The sequence below is a fragment of the Talaromyces rugulosus genome, chromosome I, assembly GCF_013368755.1.
Source record: "Talaromyces rugulosus chromosome I, complete sequence".
Classification (NCBI taxonomy): Eukaryota; Fungi; Ascomycota; class Eurotiomycetes; order Eurotiales; family Trichocomaceae; genus Talaromyces; species Talaromyces rugulosus.
In genome coordinates, this window is record NC_049561.1 from 1,096,810 (window position 1) to 1,108,738 (window position 11,929).

Here is an 11,929-nt window from a genome sequence, read left to right on the forward strand (position 1 = left end):
ATGTAACATTCTACACATGTTAAATTGAAATCTATATGCATACACACATGCAAGTAGATAGATACATAGGTACATGTAGTATTCAATTGTAAGACAAGAATAGAACGATCATGAACACCAACATCAAACATCAACATCAATACAATCATGAAATATATGAATAGTGTCTTTTTTTTTAGAGACAAGTGAGTAACTTTGTTTTTTTTTTTTTTTTTTTTACATCTTCGCGCGCCCACTCATCGATGACCCGTTGACAACGAGGGGCTGCTTTGCTGATGCCATGGTGGTCTTTTCGGCGTCGTTTTGACAGGTCAGCTCTTTGCCAGAGTCTCGTCGAGGTCTGTTTTTGTTATTGGAGTGACTGGCGGCGCATTGTGAGGTGCTGTTAGATGGTGATAGTGATGATGATGATGATGACGATGATGTTGGTGTAGATGCAGCCGCATTTTTATATGCAAAAGGAGACGTCACCGAATAAGACGTAGCCGACGAACAAGAAGGAGGAGAGGAAGAAGCCGGCGACGACGCCGTTGTGGAAAGAAACAGATTCCAACCTTCCCCTGAAAACGCAGACGGCGACGACAACGACGACGGCGGCGGTGGTGGTTGTGGTGGTTGTGGTGGCTGGAAGAATGGTGATGATGCCGATAAAGGCGTCGTCGTCGAGGTCCAGTCTTCGTCAGCATGCAGACTACCACCACCGCCAGTAGTAGAAAAGATTCTATTGGAGTCTGGGTCGAATCGGACCACGATGCGGTTCCCGGAAAGCATAGTCCCGTTGCACAGCGAGACTGCCTTGGTAGCTTCCTCGGTTGATGGAAAGGTTGCCATGGCGTAGCTCGAGGCTTCTTTATCTTTGGCGTGAGGAGAAGGAGGAGTTTTCACGATCTCGCAGTGTTCGACGACAGCTCTAGCGGTTGTGTGGAAATGGTCCTTGAGCGTCTGCACGTCGATATTGCGGTGAAGATTGTCGATAATCACGCTGCAGCAACTCGGGACAGCAGCAGCCAGTGCGAATGCGGTCGAGGTCGTGGGGTCGGGATAGCCTCCTCCTGTTGCTATTACTCCTCCTTGGTGGTAGTAAGGGACTGTGTGGATGAACATGGTAGTAGCGTCCATTATCGCTGCCCCGTACATGTGCTGAGGAGGATTCATCGACGAGGTCGGGTAGTATTGATACTCCATGTGGTTAAAGGGAAACACAGCCGGCGATGGCGAGAACGGGTGAGCTTCTGGGTTCGCAGCCCAGGACGGCGTGCTTGCAGGGTATGCGTGGATGTAGTTCATAAGAGGAGGAGGAGCAGGCATATAGCCTCGTGTGGCCACGGAGCTCGATATCAAATCAACACCAAAACATTCCCAATGCAGACAAAAAAAAAAACTTACTCGCTTGGAACAGTCCGATTGCTGCTGCCATTCCCCATACCAAAAGAAAACCGAGGCCGACTCGCAGACGGGCTTTGCTTGGGCCCAGAAATAGGCTTCGTTGGAGCACTGGCTTTTGCCAGCGTGACGGTCAGAACCTGGCCATCCCATCCGGTAGTCGCCAGTTTTCCTGCACCAACATATCAGCAAAGCTTTTTTTTTTGTTCTTTTCATGGAGAACTTACGAAAAGTACGCCATGCCTCGTCTTCGTTCTTGACAATGATCTGACCGATGCCAGTGGGATAGCCATTCGGATCATCGTAGACGACAGCTTGTCGGATATGCATCGCAGTCTGGCGCACAAAGTCCTTTAATTCCTGCCATCGGCAGTGGGCTGGGACCTGCAAATATTTTCATCATCAGATTAACATCATTGATGTTGGACTAGTCGATATGGTAAATGAGCGGCAAACTCACGCCCTGGAGGTAGAGGACAAACTCGTCGTCGCTCGCTCTGGTCGTCCCCCGACGGCCTTTTTCGTGCGATGGAGCCATGATGCTTGGAAGTAGTTGCTTGTATATATATATATATCACACGCGCTATGCGAGGTCTGCACAAGCTGACTGTAAAAGCAGCGCAAAAACAAAAAAAAAAAAAATTATTGGACAGACCGCGGGGTCTCGTGTAAATATCGATCGATCGCGGACGAGAGAATTAGGGCAAAGGCGGGAGGGAGGGGAGGGAGTTCGAAGAGATAAAAGGCGCCTTTTAACGCACAGAAGAGTGAGAGCAGACTACATTGGAGCAAACAAGAGATAATTAAAAAGAAGAAGAAGAAGAAGATGGAAAAGAAAAGACTGTCCCACAGAAAACTGCGTGCTTGCACAGGTTGTCATGCCTCCACCACTTGCAGCAGTCGTAGCGGGCTGATCATTTGGCAAGGGCAACTAGCAAACAGGACAGGCTGCAGAAGGGTGAGGGAGGGTGAAAAAAAAAAAGGACCAGAAAAGAAAAGGGAAAAAAGAAAATAAAAAGCCAATAAGACCAGTTGACGCAGCTGGTTCTGTCGCCAATCAGAATGAAAAGGGAAGATAGCCTACTGCAGCCTCGTTTGAAACCCGGTCGGTGTATTTGTTTCTTTTTTTTTTTCTCTTTCTTGTTGTGTTGCTCGCTCGTTTGTCTGTCGTTGCATCTCATCTTTGCGATGCAGATCTGCTGCAGGAGTCCATCAGCATTCGTCATTATTTTGTTTCCAACCAGCACCCTGCTCCAGCGATTGAGATGCCGGCTGGCTGTTCAAACGGTGAAGACAATCATGGACGAATCGGGAAGGACTTGGCCCTAACTGAAGGTTTTTTTCCCTAGTAGGCGCAGCCAGCCTACTCGGACTAATCGTTGCTTTTTTTCCCCCGGGCTTACAGCCTCGATTGAGATTATCTACATTTGTACGGAGGTGGTAGTTTGGGAAGTGCTTAATACTTATCATATCGATATAGTCGAAGTCGATGCAGGTACATGGTGTTTGTTTCCGTCAGCAGATTCTGCTAGTTAATACTCTTTGATGCTTGTGCAACGAGTAAGCCCGTAAGAATACGAGAAAGCCGCCACAACGTTGGCTTTCAAACTTTGGGCTTTTATTTTTTTATTTTTTACGCTTTTTACGCTTTTTACATTTGACATGTCAGCTCCACTTGATACTAAGTATCCGGTGTTGTCATATTATATCATATGGTCCGAGCGCCGCGATCACCGGTTTGGCAAGGAACATGGAATATTAGCACAGATTGATAAGTGATCTGTAATAATATACCCAGTATATTAAAGTATGTAATTAAACAAACAAACGAAATATCAACCGACATTGACCGGTTGACAACTCAATGGTCCGTCGATACCAACAGCCGATCAAACGGACCGAGTCAATGCATCAATGCATCAATTGATCCATTGTCATATTATTATTTATTCTATCCAACGGCGGCTCAGTCGCAATGTGGAGCAAAGACATCCGAACCTACTGGACTTTTATTTTCAATGTTTCTCATGCATATGCGCGTTTGTTCGTAGCGTAGGCGTGTTTCGTTTGCTAGTTTGCTCGGCCCGGGCAGTATTCAAAGTGAGGTGTCACTTTATACGGCTTGCTTATGGAATAAGAAACTTTATTAGATTCCATTCTTTTTTATTTTTTTTTATTTTTTTTTCGTGCTTGTTTGTTTGCTCTGACCGCGGATATGCACGTCGTATATCCGGTGGTGCTGGGGAATTAGGGTTGCAAATGGTCACCTGCTATGTCAAATGCATGTCCACCAAACGAAACTTGACTCGACTTTGACTCGACTTTTGACGACATTCAACCAGCGCACGCAAAACTTGCAGGACGCATTTCCGTATGCAGCAGCAAAGAGAGGGGAGAGAGGGGAGAGAGGGGGGGGGGGGGGGGGGGTTTTTTATTAGCGCTTGACATATGGAAATAATCAATCCCATGCGAAGAAGAATTGCCGCTACGTATATGTATGTAGGTACATGCATGAATTTGATTATGGCGGCATCGTTGTTGCCATGGGATGCATTATGTAAATGTGTGTGTGTGTGCATACGTATTATGGTCTGCGTGCATGAGACTGCTCCAAGTTCTGAATTTGGTCGACAAACAGATAACACGAGGACTGCTTCACCGCTTCGAAAGGAAAATCGACATCTGGAATCAAAATTGAGTGACAATAATTTGTGCTGTTTTTCTCTTCCCTGATATATACAGCATATGCTATATGTTAACATTTGAACTTGATAGGACGGACCATCACTGAAATTATAATTGCTTCACTTCCAGTGTTCCACAATTATATAATAATAATAAAAAACTCCAAGGCCAATCAAGTGGCAAAGGCAGACAAGCGGTGTAGTGTACATCTAATAGATGCATCACAAAGCTCATCCAAGTAGTACAAAAGTACAGAGGTGCTGATTGGTAGACTGGTTTTATTAATAATTAAATATAATCAGCCAATCGGAAGCTATTGGCACTGCGATTGGAGCATCTCCGGGACAAATTGTTTCATATTATTGTTTAATACTACGGAGTACTCCGTAATGATGATGATGATAATGAGAAATAAAAATAAATACATGCCGACACCGTGGTCTTTACAGCGGGGTGGTTCAGAGACTGACTATCAGTTACCATTTGAAATACCAAGCGTCGACTAAAATTAGTTTGAGACATGGAGATCGAGGAGTTGGGGTCCGAACCATTAGCTGTGATTAGCTGTCTGTAAATGCGAGGTACCTGGAAAGAAAGCGACACAAAATAAATAAATAATAAAGACACATGTTGAAATTTGTATGTATGTGTAAAAATAAATAGACATAAGGGTATCTCAAAGCATTTCGAAATATTGACTGAAAAGATATCGTATCAAAGAAATCTCAGCCAAGAACTAGCTAAAAATAAGTCCCTCGCTATTTAGTCCTCAGACTCTTCACGCCGTCGCCAGGAACGGGTTAGTGCCATCAACAAAGACATCATAGCGCAGGAGTCAGGTGGCAGTGTCCACATTCAGGTACTGCAAGGTGATGCACAATACACAAGATCGGTTGCGTGCATGCCGGATGCGAGCGAGTAGAAATTGCCCAGTGTAGTGTTTCGGATTCGGATTCGGTTGCATAGTCGCATCCATAAACCGCTGTCAACGGGGTATTGTTGAGTGTTGGGTTGTTCGCGACGGTCGGATCGTCAGGAAGCGAGCGACTTTGCGCGATATATGCCGGGTTGTTTTCCCAAGGCATGATGATTCCAGGTTCATTGATAATAGTGTGGTATCGATGATTCACGTATTCATAATAGCACGTATTCATTCGAGGTCGGATCGGTAACAGTTTTTTTTCTTCTCTTTCATTCTTCGGTATGCCGTCAAGTTCAGCGGTTAAAGCCGACCATGGATGCGCAGCGGCTGCAGTAGTACGAGTTCATGCCAAACTGGACAACACCAGCAGCAGGCGGCGACGTGTGCTGGATGCTGAGCGATCGCTGGCAGCGAGAGCAGCGCACAATGTCGAGAAAGGAGTGTGACGAGGGTAGATCGGTGGGCTCGGGCGCAGGCGCGGGCGTTGACGGGGCCTGCAGCGGGATGGACGGGGCGCTCATTTTGTTGTTGTTTTGGGCGGTAGAGTAAGATGGAGGAAGGAGGTAGTTGAGTGAGATGGATAGAGGTGTAGGGTGTAGGATGTAGGAAGAGAGAGAGGGAAGACAAGAGGCGAGCGACGAGAAAGGAGAGAGATATAAACTAGCTTGTTGTTTATTAGGCAGCACGAAAACTTATCTGGAGGGGAAACTGTGAAACGGGCGGGTCGATCGACGGGGCTGCCGGGCGGACCGGTATTGCCATGTATTGGTTATACGGTATCGTCTCGATCTTGTTTTTGATCTGGTTTGCATGTGCAATCCACGCATTTCGTCCTCAGGCATATATGTAATATATTCGATAATTTAACTCATATTATTTCATCACGTCCTACACAATTGCGCAAGTATCCCCGGGTCTTTTCCTATCTATAACCCGTAATATACTCCGGACTCCGTACACGGACGCACGCTAGCCGGACTAACCGAGCCAAACATAGTCTCCTTGCAGCCGAATTCCAGCCATACAGCCTTCAGCTGTGTGTCCATGGCGTCATCATACATATGCTGCTGCTGCAAGAGCTGCGCAAGAACTGGCGATACCAGGTTGCAAATAAAAGACAGGCAAATCGGCGGTTTCTTCAACAAAATAATATCATGATTCATAGATTAGTATTCTTATTAGCGGAGAATCCGGCAGCCTGGCCAAGTTTCAAAAAAGTGGGCGACCAGATACCGGTTATGAGTCTTCAGCCTTGACTCAGAACCTTGGTTTCCAGCAAACTGCTTAGCGCCGAGGCTACAAATACACTATAATACGCTATGATACACTATTAATCGCTAGCAGACACGCACTTCCTAATCAGTAACCGGTCGCAGAGCTAGTTTTGCATTAATTTACCCCGATACCATACGCGCCCATACGCTCGGTTACGGTCTTGGCGTTATTTATCCGTGTGCGATTGGCCCGCGGCGCCGGAGAGCTCATCATCGACTTGTCTGCTATTGTTATTATGGTTATTATTTTGGAACTGGGGGTAGAGCATTCCACTCGAATTTTGTTGAATTGCTGCAAGCGCGATGGTTTTATTGCCTTTTCGTTCTGCGACTGACATGCGACTACTAGGATGTAGAACCATGTGGTGCATGTGTGCATACGTCATGGCGGCCACCCCACCATCTGCCATCGCCATCTGCGCGCGCGGAACATTGGGCCGGACCATCCTCCACCACATCTGCTTCTTCGATACGGCCAGAAACGTGATCGCCCTGACACGTATTCCCTATAAATTGTTGATTAATTGACTCGTTCATTGACTGGTGGACTGGCTTCAGCCAGACTACTGCTGCTTATCACAAACCCCTCACTCATCCCCCTCATCCCCGCCGATTCCCATCTACAACCATGTCCGGCCCCAGTCTCTACAGCTTCGCCGACGTCGACTCGCTGGCACAGCAGCTTCGCCAATATGTGCTCAACAGCCAGAACGCCGCCGTGAGCCGCCACGGAAACTTCCGCATGGCCGTCTCGGGCGGTTCTCTCCCCAACACCCTCGCCAAAGCCCTCTTGACCAAGGGCGATGGCTCGTCCGAAGACACCCCGCTCTTCTCCAAGTGGGAGATTTTTTTCGCCGACGAGCGCGCCGTGCCGCTGGACCACCCGGACAGCAATTACCGTCTCATCAAGGACGAGCTGCTCGACAAGATCCCTTCGGCGCTGGGCTCGCCCACCGTGCACACCATCGATGCCGAGCGAGTCAAGACCGGCAGCGCGGACGAGCTGGCCGATTTGTATCAGGAAGATTTGAAGCGGTCGTTTGCCGCCAAGGACAGCATCAAGGTGCCGACCTTTGACCTGATCTTGCTGGGCGTGGGCCCCGATGGCCACACCTGCAGTCTGTTCCCGGGCCACCCCCAGCTGCGAGAAAAGGATGCCTGGGTTGTGGGCATTACGGACTCGCCCAAGCCGCCGCCAAAGCGCATCACGCTGACCCTGCCCGTGGTCGCCCAGGCTGTCAATATCGCTTTTGTTGCCACCGGCGGCGGCAAGCAGGACATTCTGCGCAAGATCTTTGATACCGAGGAGGGCAGCAGTCTGCCGAGTGGGCTGGTCAATGTCGAGGCTGGCGAAAAGGTCTCGTGGTTCGCTGACAATGCGGCCACTGAGGGGGTGTCGTTTCCGAAACGGTCGAGTTTGTAGGTGCCATGGATTAGATTGAATCAAAAGCTACATAGATTGATATCTCATTCTCTCATTTAGATAATAGTAGTACTCCGTACATTATGTGTTGATATGTTTGAATACCAATATGGTTAGTGGCTGCCCGGACCACCTGGACTGCGGGATCCAATAAGCTCACCCCGTACTCGTCCATCCAAACACACCCTCAGAGGCTCAGACTGACTGCAACTGCTGCATTATTCAATTTGCAATCCAATTCATATCTGATATTTTCCAAGAATGTACCCCTGAATCAATTCCTCTACACACCTTCATCATGCCCACACCACGCGACGACCCCTCGAACAATCCTGCCAAACGAAGCGACGAAACACGAAGAATCCCCGTCCGCCAACCTAGCAAAACCTCTTCTATCCCGACCCCCTCGTTCGCTTCCAATAATAATACCGACGATGTCGTTAATAAGAGGAAGAGCCTGCTGCCGCAGCGGAGTATTTCCATGAGACCGGCGCGTCCATTACAACAACCTCAACCTCAACCTCAACCACAGCAACAGCAACAGCAACAGCAACAGCAACAGCAACAGCAACAACAAAACCATGCAGATCGAAAGCAGGTGTCGCCCGACCACCCAACTAGCACGCACAAACCAGCCCCGGCACAACGCCCTCGATCGGGTCTCGAGGAGACGTCGCAAACTCAGGTTAGGAAAAAACCCGTGGCACCTTCTCGGACGAAGACCGATCGAGGTGTAGTCCGGTCTCGATCGCCATTGAAAGTGCAACCACAAAATATCGATAACAAGACTATTCCTCCTGCTACTACTACAGTAGCAGCAGCAGCTGCTGCTACACCTACCTCACCGACAAAGAAAAAGACGCAAATGCCGCCGCCTTCTCGACCGACACGATCAGCGTCTCTACGCCAGCTATCGGCTCCGAAAATTGCGAGTGGACAGGGAAAAGGCCATACAAGACATAAAAGCCAGGTTCTTCCTGGTAATACGACTCCTTTACCTGCTGCTGCAAGCAAGCTGCAGCGGCCTACTTTCAACACGTTTCAGCAACACTTCAGTCCCAAAAAGGCGGGCCGAGAAGCTGCCTCGGCAGAGACCAATACTACTAGCAAACCGGAAGGAGATGTGTTGACGGCGGCTTCACGGCCGGAGGTTGCGGCTTTACAAACCGAGTTTCTACAGCTGTATCTACTGTATTCGCTGTCGGTGCAGCAAGATGCAGACTGGAGGTCGACGGCAGAACTTCAGCTACGCAAGAAATACAACCATGTGGCCAATGCCTATCAGGGCCAGCTGGCAGAGGAAAGAGTCGTGCAACAACAATGGAACCTAAAGGCTCTGCATGACTGGTCGGTCGATTGCACAAGCAGCGGGAACGCTCTAGAAGACTTTTCTACGCAGATACAAAATCTCTCACAGGTTATCCAAGAAGTTACAGATGTGACGGCGGCCAACAGCGGACGCTATACTCTCGTTGTCAAGGCATTTGAGGACTGGCTGACAATAGTGGAAAACGTAAAAGAAAGCCGCCGGGGAAGAAAACACGCATTTGAAACGGGTTTCGAGGAGCTGCAGTTTATTTACCCAATGGACCGAGTATGGAAAGACGAAGTTGAGGCATTGACAAGTAAAGCCGAGCTGTGCCTGCGCCGATTACAGAACCTGGCCATGTTGGACGACACGCAGCACAATGGCGGCTCTGCGTTACTGCAGATTGTTCGCGGCCATCGAGATTTGTTGGTCTTGATGGTTAGCGAGTTAAAGGAAATGCGCGATATAGAGTTCGAAGTCGTCGCGCTCGAGAAATCATGGGTCAGTCGAGCAGCGGATCAGTTGTGCACTGTAGAAGACGGCCAGCACATCTCGTCAACCCGGAAGGGTATTTGGACAGCTTGACTAATCATGATCCAAAATAAATAATGAAAAACGAGGGGTGGTATCACCGACACCCGACAGGGGATCCTTCGGAAGTCAGCTTGTATACGTACTTCCGAAGCTACTTCCGAAGCCCGAATCAGTTGGCTAGACTAATAAAGCGGAGACTTGCTATTGCTGATTCTGGAGAAGACTTCTAACTCCTGAGTCAGCATTCCATAGTTGGCTAGTGAATTCGATCTGCCTAGCGACGATTTTCCTAATCTGTTCATATCCTACTATACTAAACATGGGGTTGCATGTAATAGTCTACTTAGCAGGATCGCGCTAAATGGATATACCCCGTCTTGACAGCACACTGGACACACATTATTACAATGGAAACCTGGACGTTAAGGGTGCCACGTGCCTTTTTAATTTTACCTCTAGTCGAGAACTTGTCCCGCAACCGTTTTGTATAAGCTTCAACCAATGAAAGGGCCTATCCATGTCATCTTGACTGGGACTTTTGTACGTACGAAAGCGATGCAGACCTGCTGCCCAGAGTAGACCCGACCAGACAGACATTTATTCAAACCCACGAGTTTGTTGTTCAGGATCAGCAGAGGTGGACGATGCTACGGCAAGAAGCGACAACAACTCTCTGGGGCTCACGTAAGCCGGGGGGAGTGCCTCTCTTTTTCACACCCTTCTGCCTCTCGTTTCTTCTTCCAATAATAACAACAACAGGCAAATTCATAACTCATTGTGCCCGACATCTGGCTTCGCATTGGCTAGCTGTTCATTACGAGGGTTGATTGTTGTGTTTAGCAATGCTGAGTCCCTGCCCCGACTGAGTCGAGCATAACATGTCTTTTTTTGAGAGGGTATGTACGTAAAACTTTCTTCTTTCCCCCCTCCCCTTCTTCTTCTATCCAATCCCTCAGCCCATGAAAGGGGGGGAGGGAAACACTAAGCTGGGAGGAGGGTTGTAACCAGAACATGATTGAAATCTGATATCGCCCAATCCGTCAGAACAAAACGTACGCATTTGCCGGCTTCCAGTGCGAGCAATGCAATAGTCTCAAACCCTTGATCGAACGAGTTGTCTTGGGGATCCAGCAGATAGATGGTGCTGTGCATCGGCTGCAGCTTAGTTGGTTACCGAGTCAGGTATTCCTTATCTATTGAAATCTTGTTTCAAGTTCTGTTGAAATTTTGAGAAGCGGAGCTAAGTATATACTCTAGGATATTACAGGCACAGCGCCGCCGCGAGATCTAAGGGAATTCGGGCTTCAGGGCCAGCTAGAATGGGGTCTTGTTGCACTCGAGCGCGGCCTGCACAGCTTTGGGCGTTTGTTGATGTCCCCTGGGCAGCAGGTGATGCAAGTGCGTCTTGAGGGACAACCCGGCGCATCCACCATACCACGTACTGACTGGCGACAAGGTGATCGGGCAAGTCTTGGGGATTCAGGTAAGATACGTTCGCCAGCTTGAAACTACTTGTCTTAGGTTTTTTTTTTTTTGCGCTTACATTCGATTTTCCAGGAGTCCATCGCGTTCTACCTCCGCTACCATCCTTAAACTCCCCCTTTGCACCGAGGGAACAAGCGCATTCGAGCTCGCCACTCTTTCAAACCACCCCAGACACTCCCCAGTCCAGCAGCAATGTGCAAATACAATACCTTCGCCACGAAATCACATCCAAAACACTCGCACTGCAAGACCTCCAGCGCGACTACGACAAACTTCTTACCACCGTCATCCCCCAACAACCAGCCCATAACTCATCCGACCTGCGACCTCTACTACCCAACAAGCCAAACTTAGAAAAGCAAGTGAGCGAACTACAAACACAAGTAAACGAGCTCCTGCAAGCCCAAGAAGAGACACAGCGCGAATCAACCGCGAGCCGCAACCAATACATGCAAATAATGGCCATGTCGTCACGACTACAAGCACAAAGCACGACAGATGCGCGACGGTGGCAGGCTGAAAAGGAAGAATGGGATAACCAAAAAAAGGCCCTGCTTGACAAAATCCACCATCTTGAGCGGCAGGTTTATTATGATGAGGAAGAAAATAATAGTAGTAATAATAGTACTAAAAATAATATGGAGGCACTGGAGCAAAAATGTCGTGCGCTGGAACGCCATATACGAGGCCTGAATGAGGAAACGATGCAGTTGGATGAGGCGCTGCAAACGACGCTGCGTCTTTCGGCGAGCATTCGTGCCAAGGTCAAACAAGCTGGGTGAGATGATTCTGAAAAAAAAAAAATATTTATATTAATTACCTTTGTGAAGTATTTGTAAATAGTGATCGAATCGGACAAGGAATTGCCTAATCGGGAATCAATATACATGTATACATTTCCAGGGCCACTAAGG

General features: G+C 48.4%; 5 protein-coding genes across 5 annotated transcripts; 3 read left to right on the top strand and 2 right to left on the bottom strand.

The window, feature by feature from the left end:
* Positions 1-747: 747 nt before the first annotated feature.
* TRUGW13939_00368 (uncharacterized protein) lies at positions 748-1,921 on the bottom strand (the record flags this gene model as incomplete). The annotated part of the gene is made up of 4 exons (XM_035483576.1): positions 748-1,330; positions 1,387-1,555; positions 1,611-1,767; positions 1,844-1,921. Coding segments are annotated over 4 exons (987 nt in total), but the record flags the coding sequence as incomplete, so codon positions are not given.
* Positions 1,922-5,283: 3,362 nt separating this feature from the next.
* On the bottom strand, positions 5,284-5,511 carry TRUGW13939_00369 (uncharacterized protein; the record flags this gene model as incomplete). The annotated part of the gene is made up of 1 exon (XM_035483577.1): positions 5,284-5,511. One exon carries the CDS (start codon positions 5,509-5,511, stop codon positions 5,284-5,286), a length of 228 nt encoding a protein of 75 aa, XP_035339470.1.
* Positions 5,512-6,892: 1,381 nt separating this feature from the next.
* On the top strand, positions 6,893-7,687 carry TRUGW13939_00370 (uncharacterized protein; the record flags this gene model as incomplete). Its single annotated transcript, XM_035483578.1, has 1 exon — positions 6,893-7,687. The coding sequence occupies one exon, from the start codon at positions 6,893-6,895 to the stop codon at positions 7,685-7,687; it is 795 nt and encodes a 264-aa protein (XP_035339471.1).
* Positions 7,688-7,985: 298 nt separating this feature from the next.
* On the top strand, positions 7,986-9,581 carry TRUGW13939_00371 (uncharacterized protein; the record flags this gene model as incomplete). The annotated part of the gene is made up of 1 exon (XM_035483579.1): positions 7,986-9,581. The coding sequence occupies one exon, from the start codon at positions 7,986-7,988 to the stop codon at positions 9,579-9,581; it is 1,596 nt and encodes a 531-aa protein (XP_035339472.1).
* A 450-nt stretch (positions 9,582-10,031) lies between these two features.
* Positions 10,032-11,797, top strand: TRUGW13939_00372 (uncharacterized protein; the record flags this gene model as incomplete). Its single annotated transcript, XM_035483580.1, has 3 exons — positions 10,032-10,070; positions 10,788-11,013; positions 11,088-11,797. The coding sequence occupies 3 exons, from the start codon at positions 10,032-10,034 to the stop codon at positions 11,795-11,797; spliced, it is 975 nt and encodes a 324-aa protein (XP_035339473.1).
* Positions 11,798-11,929: the final 132 nt, after the last annotated feature.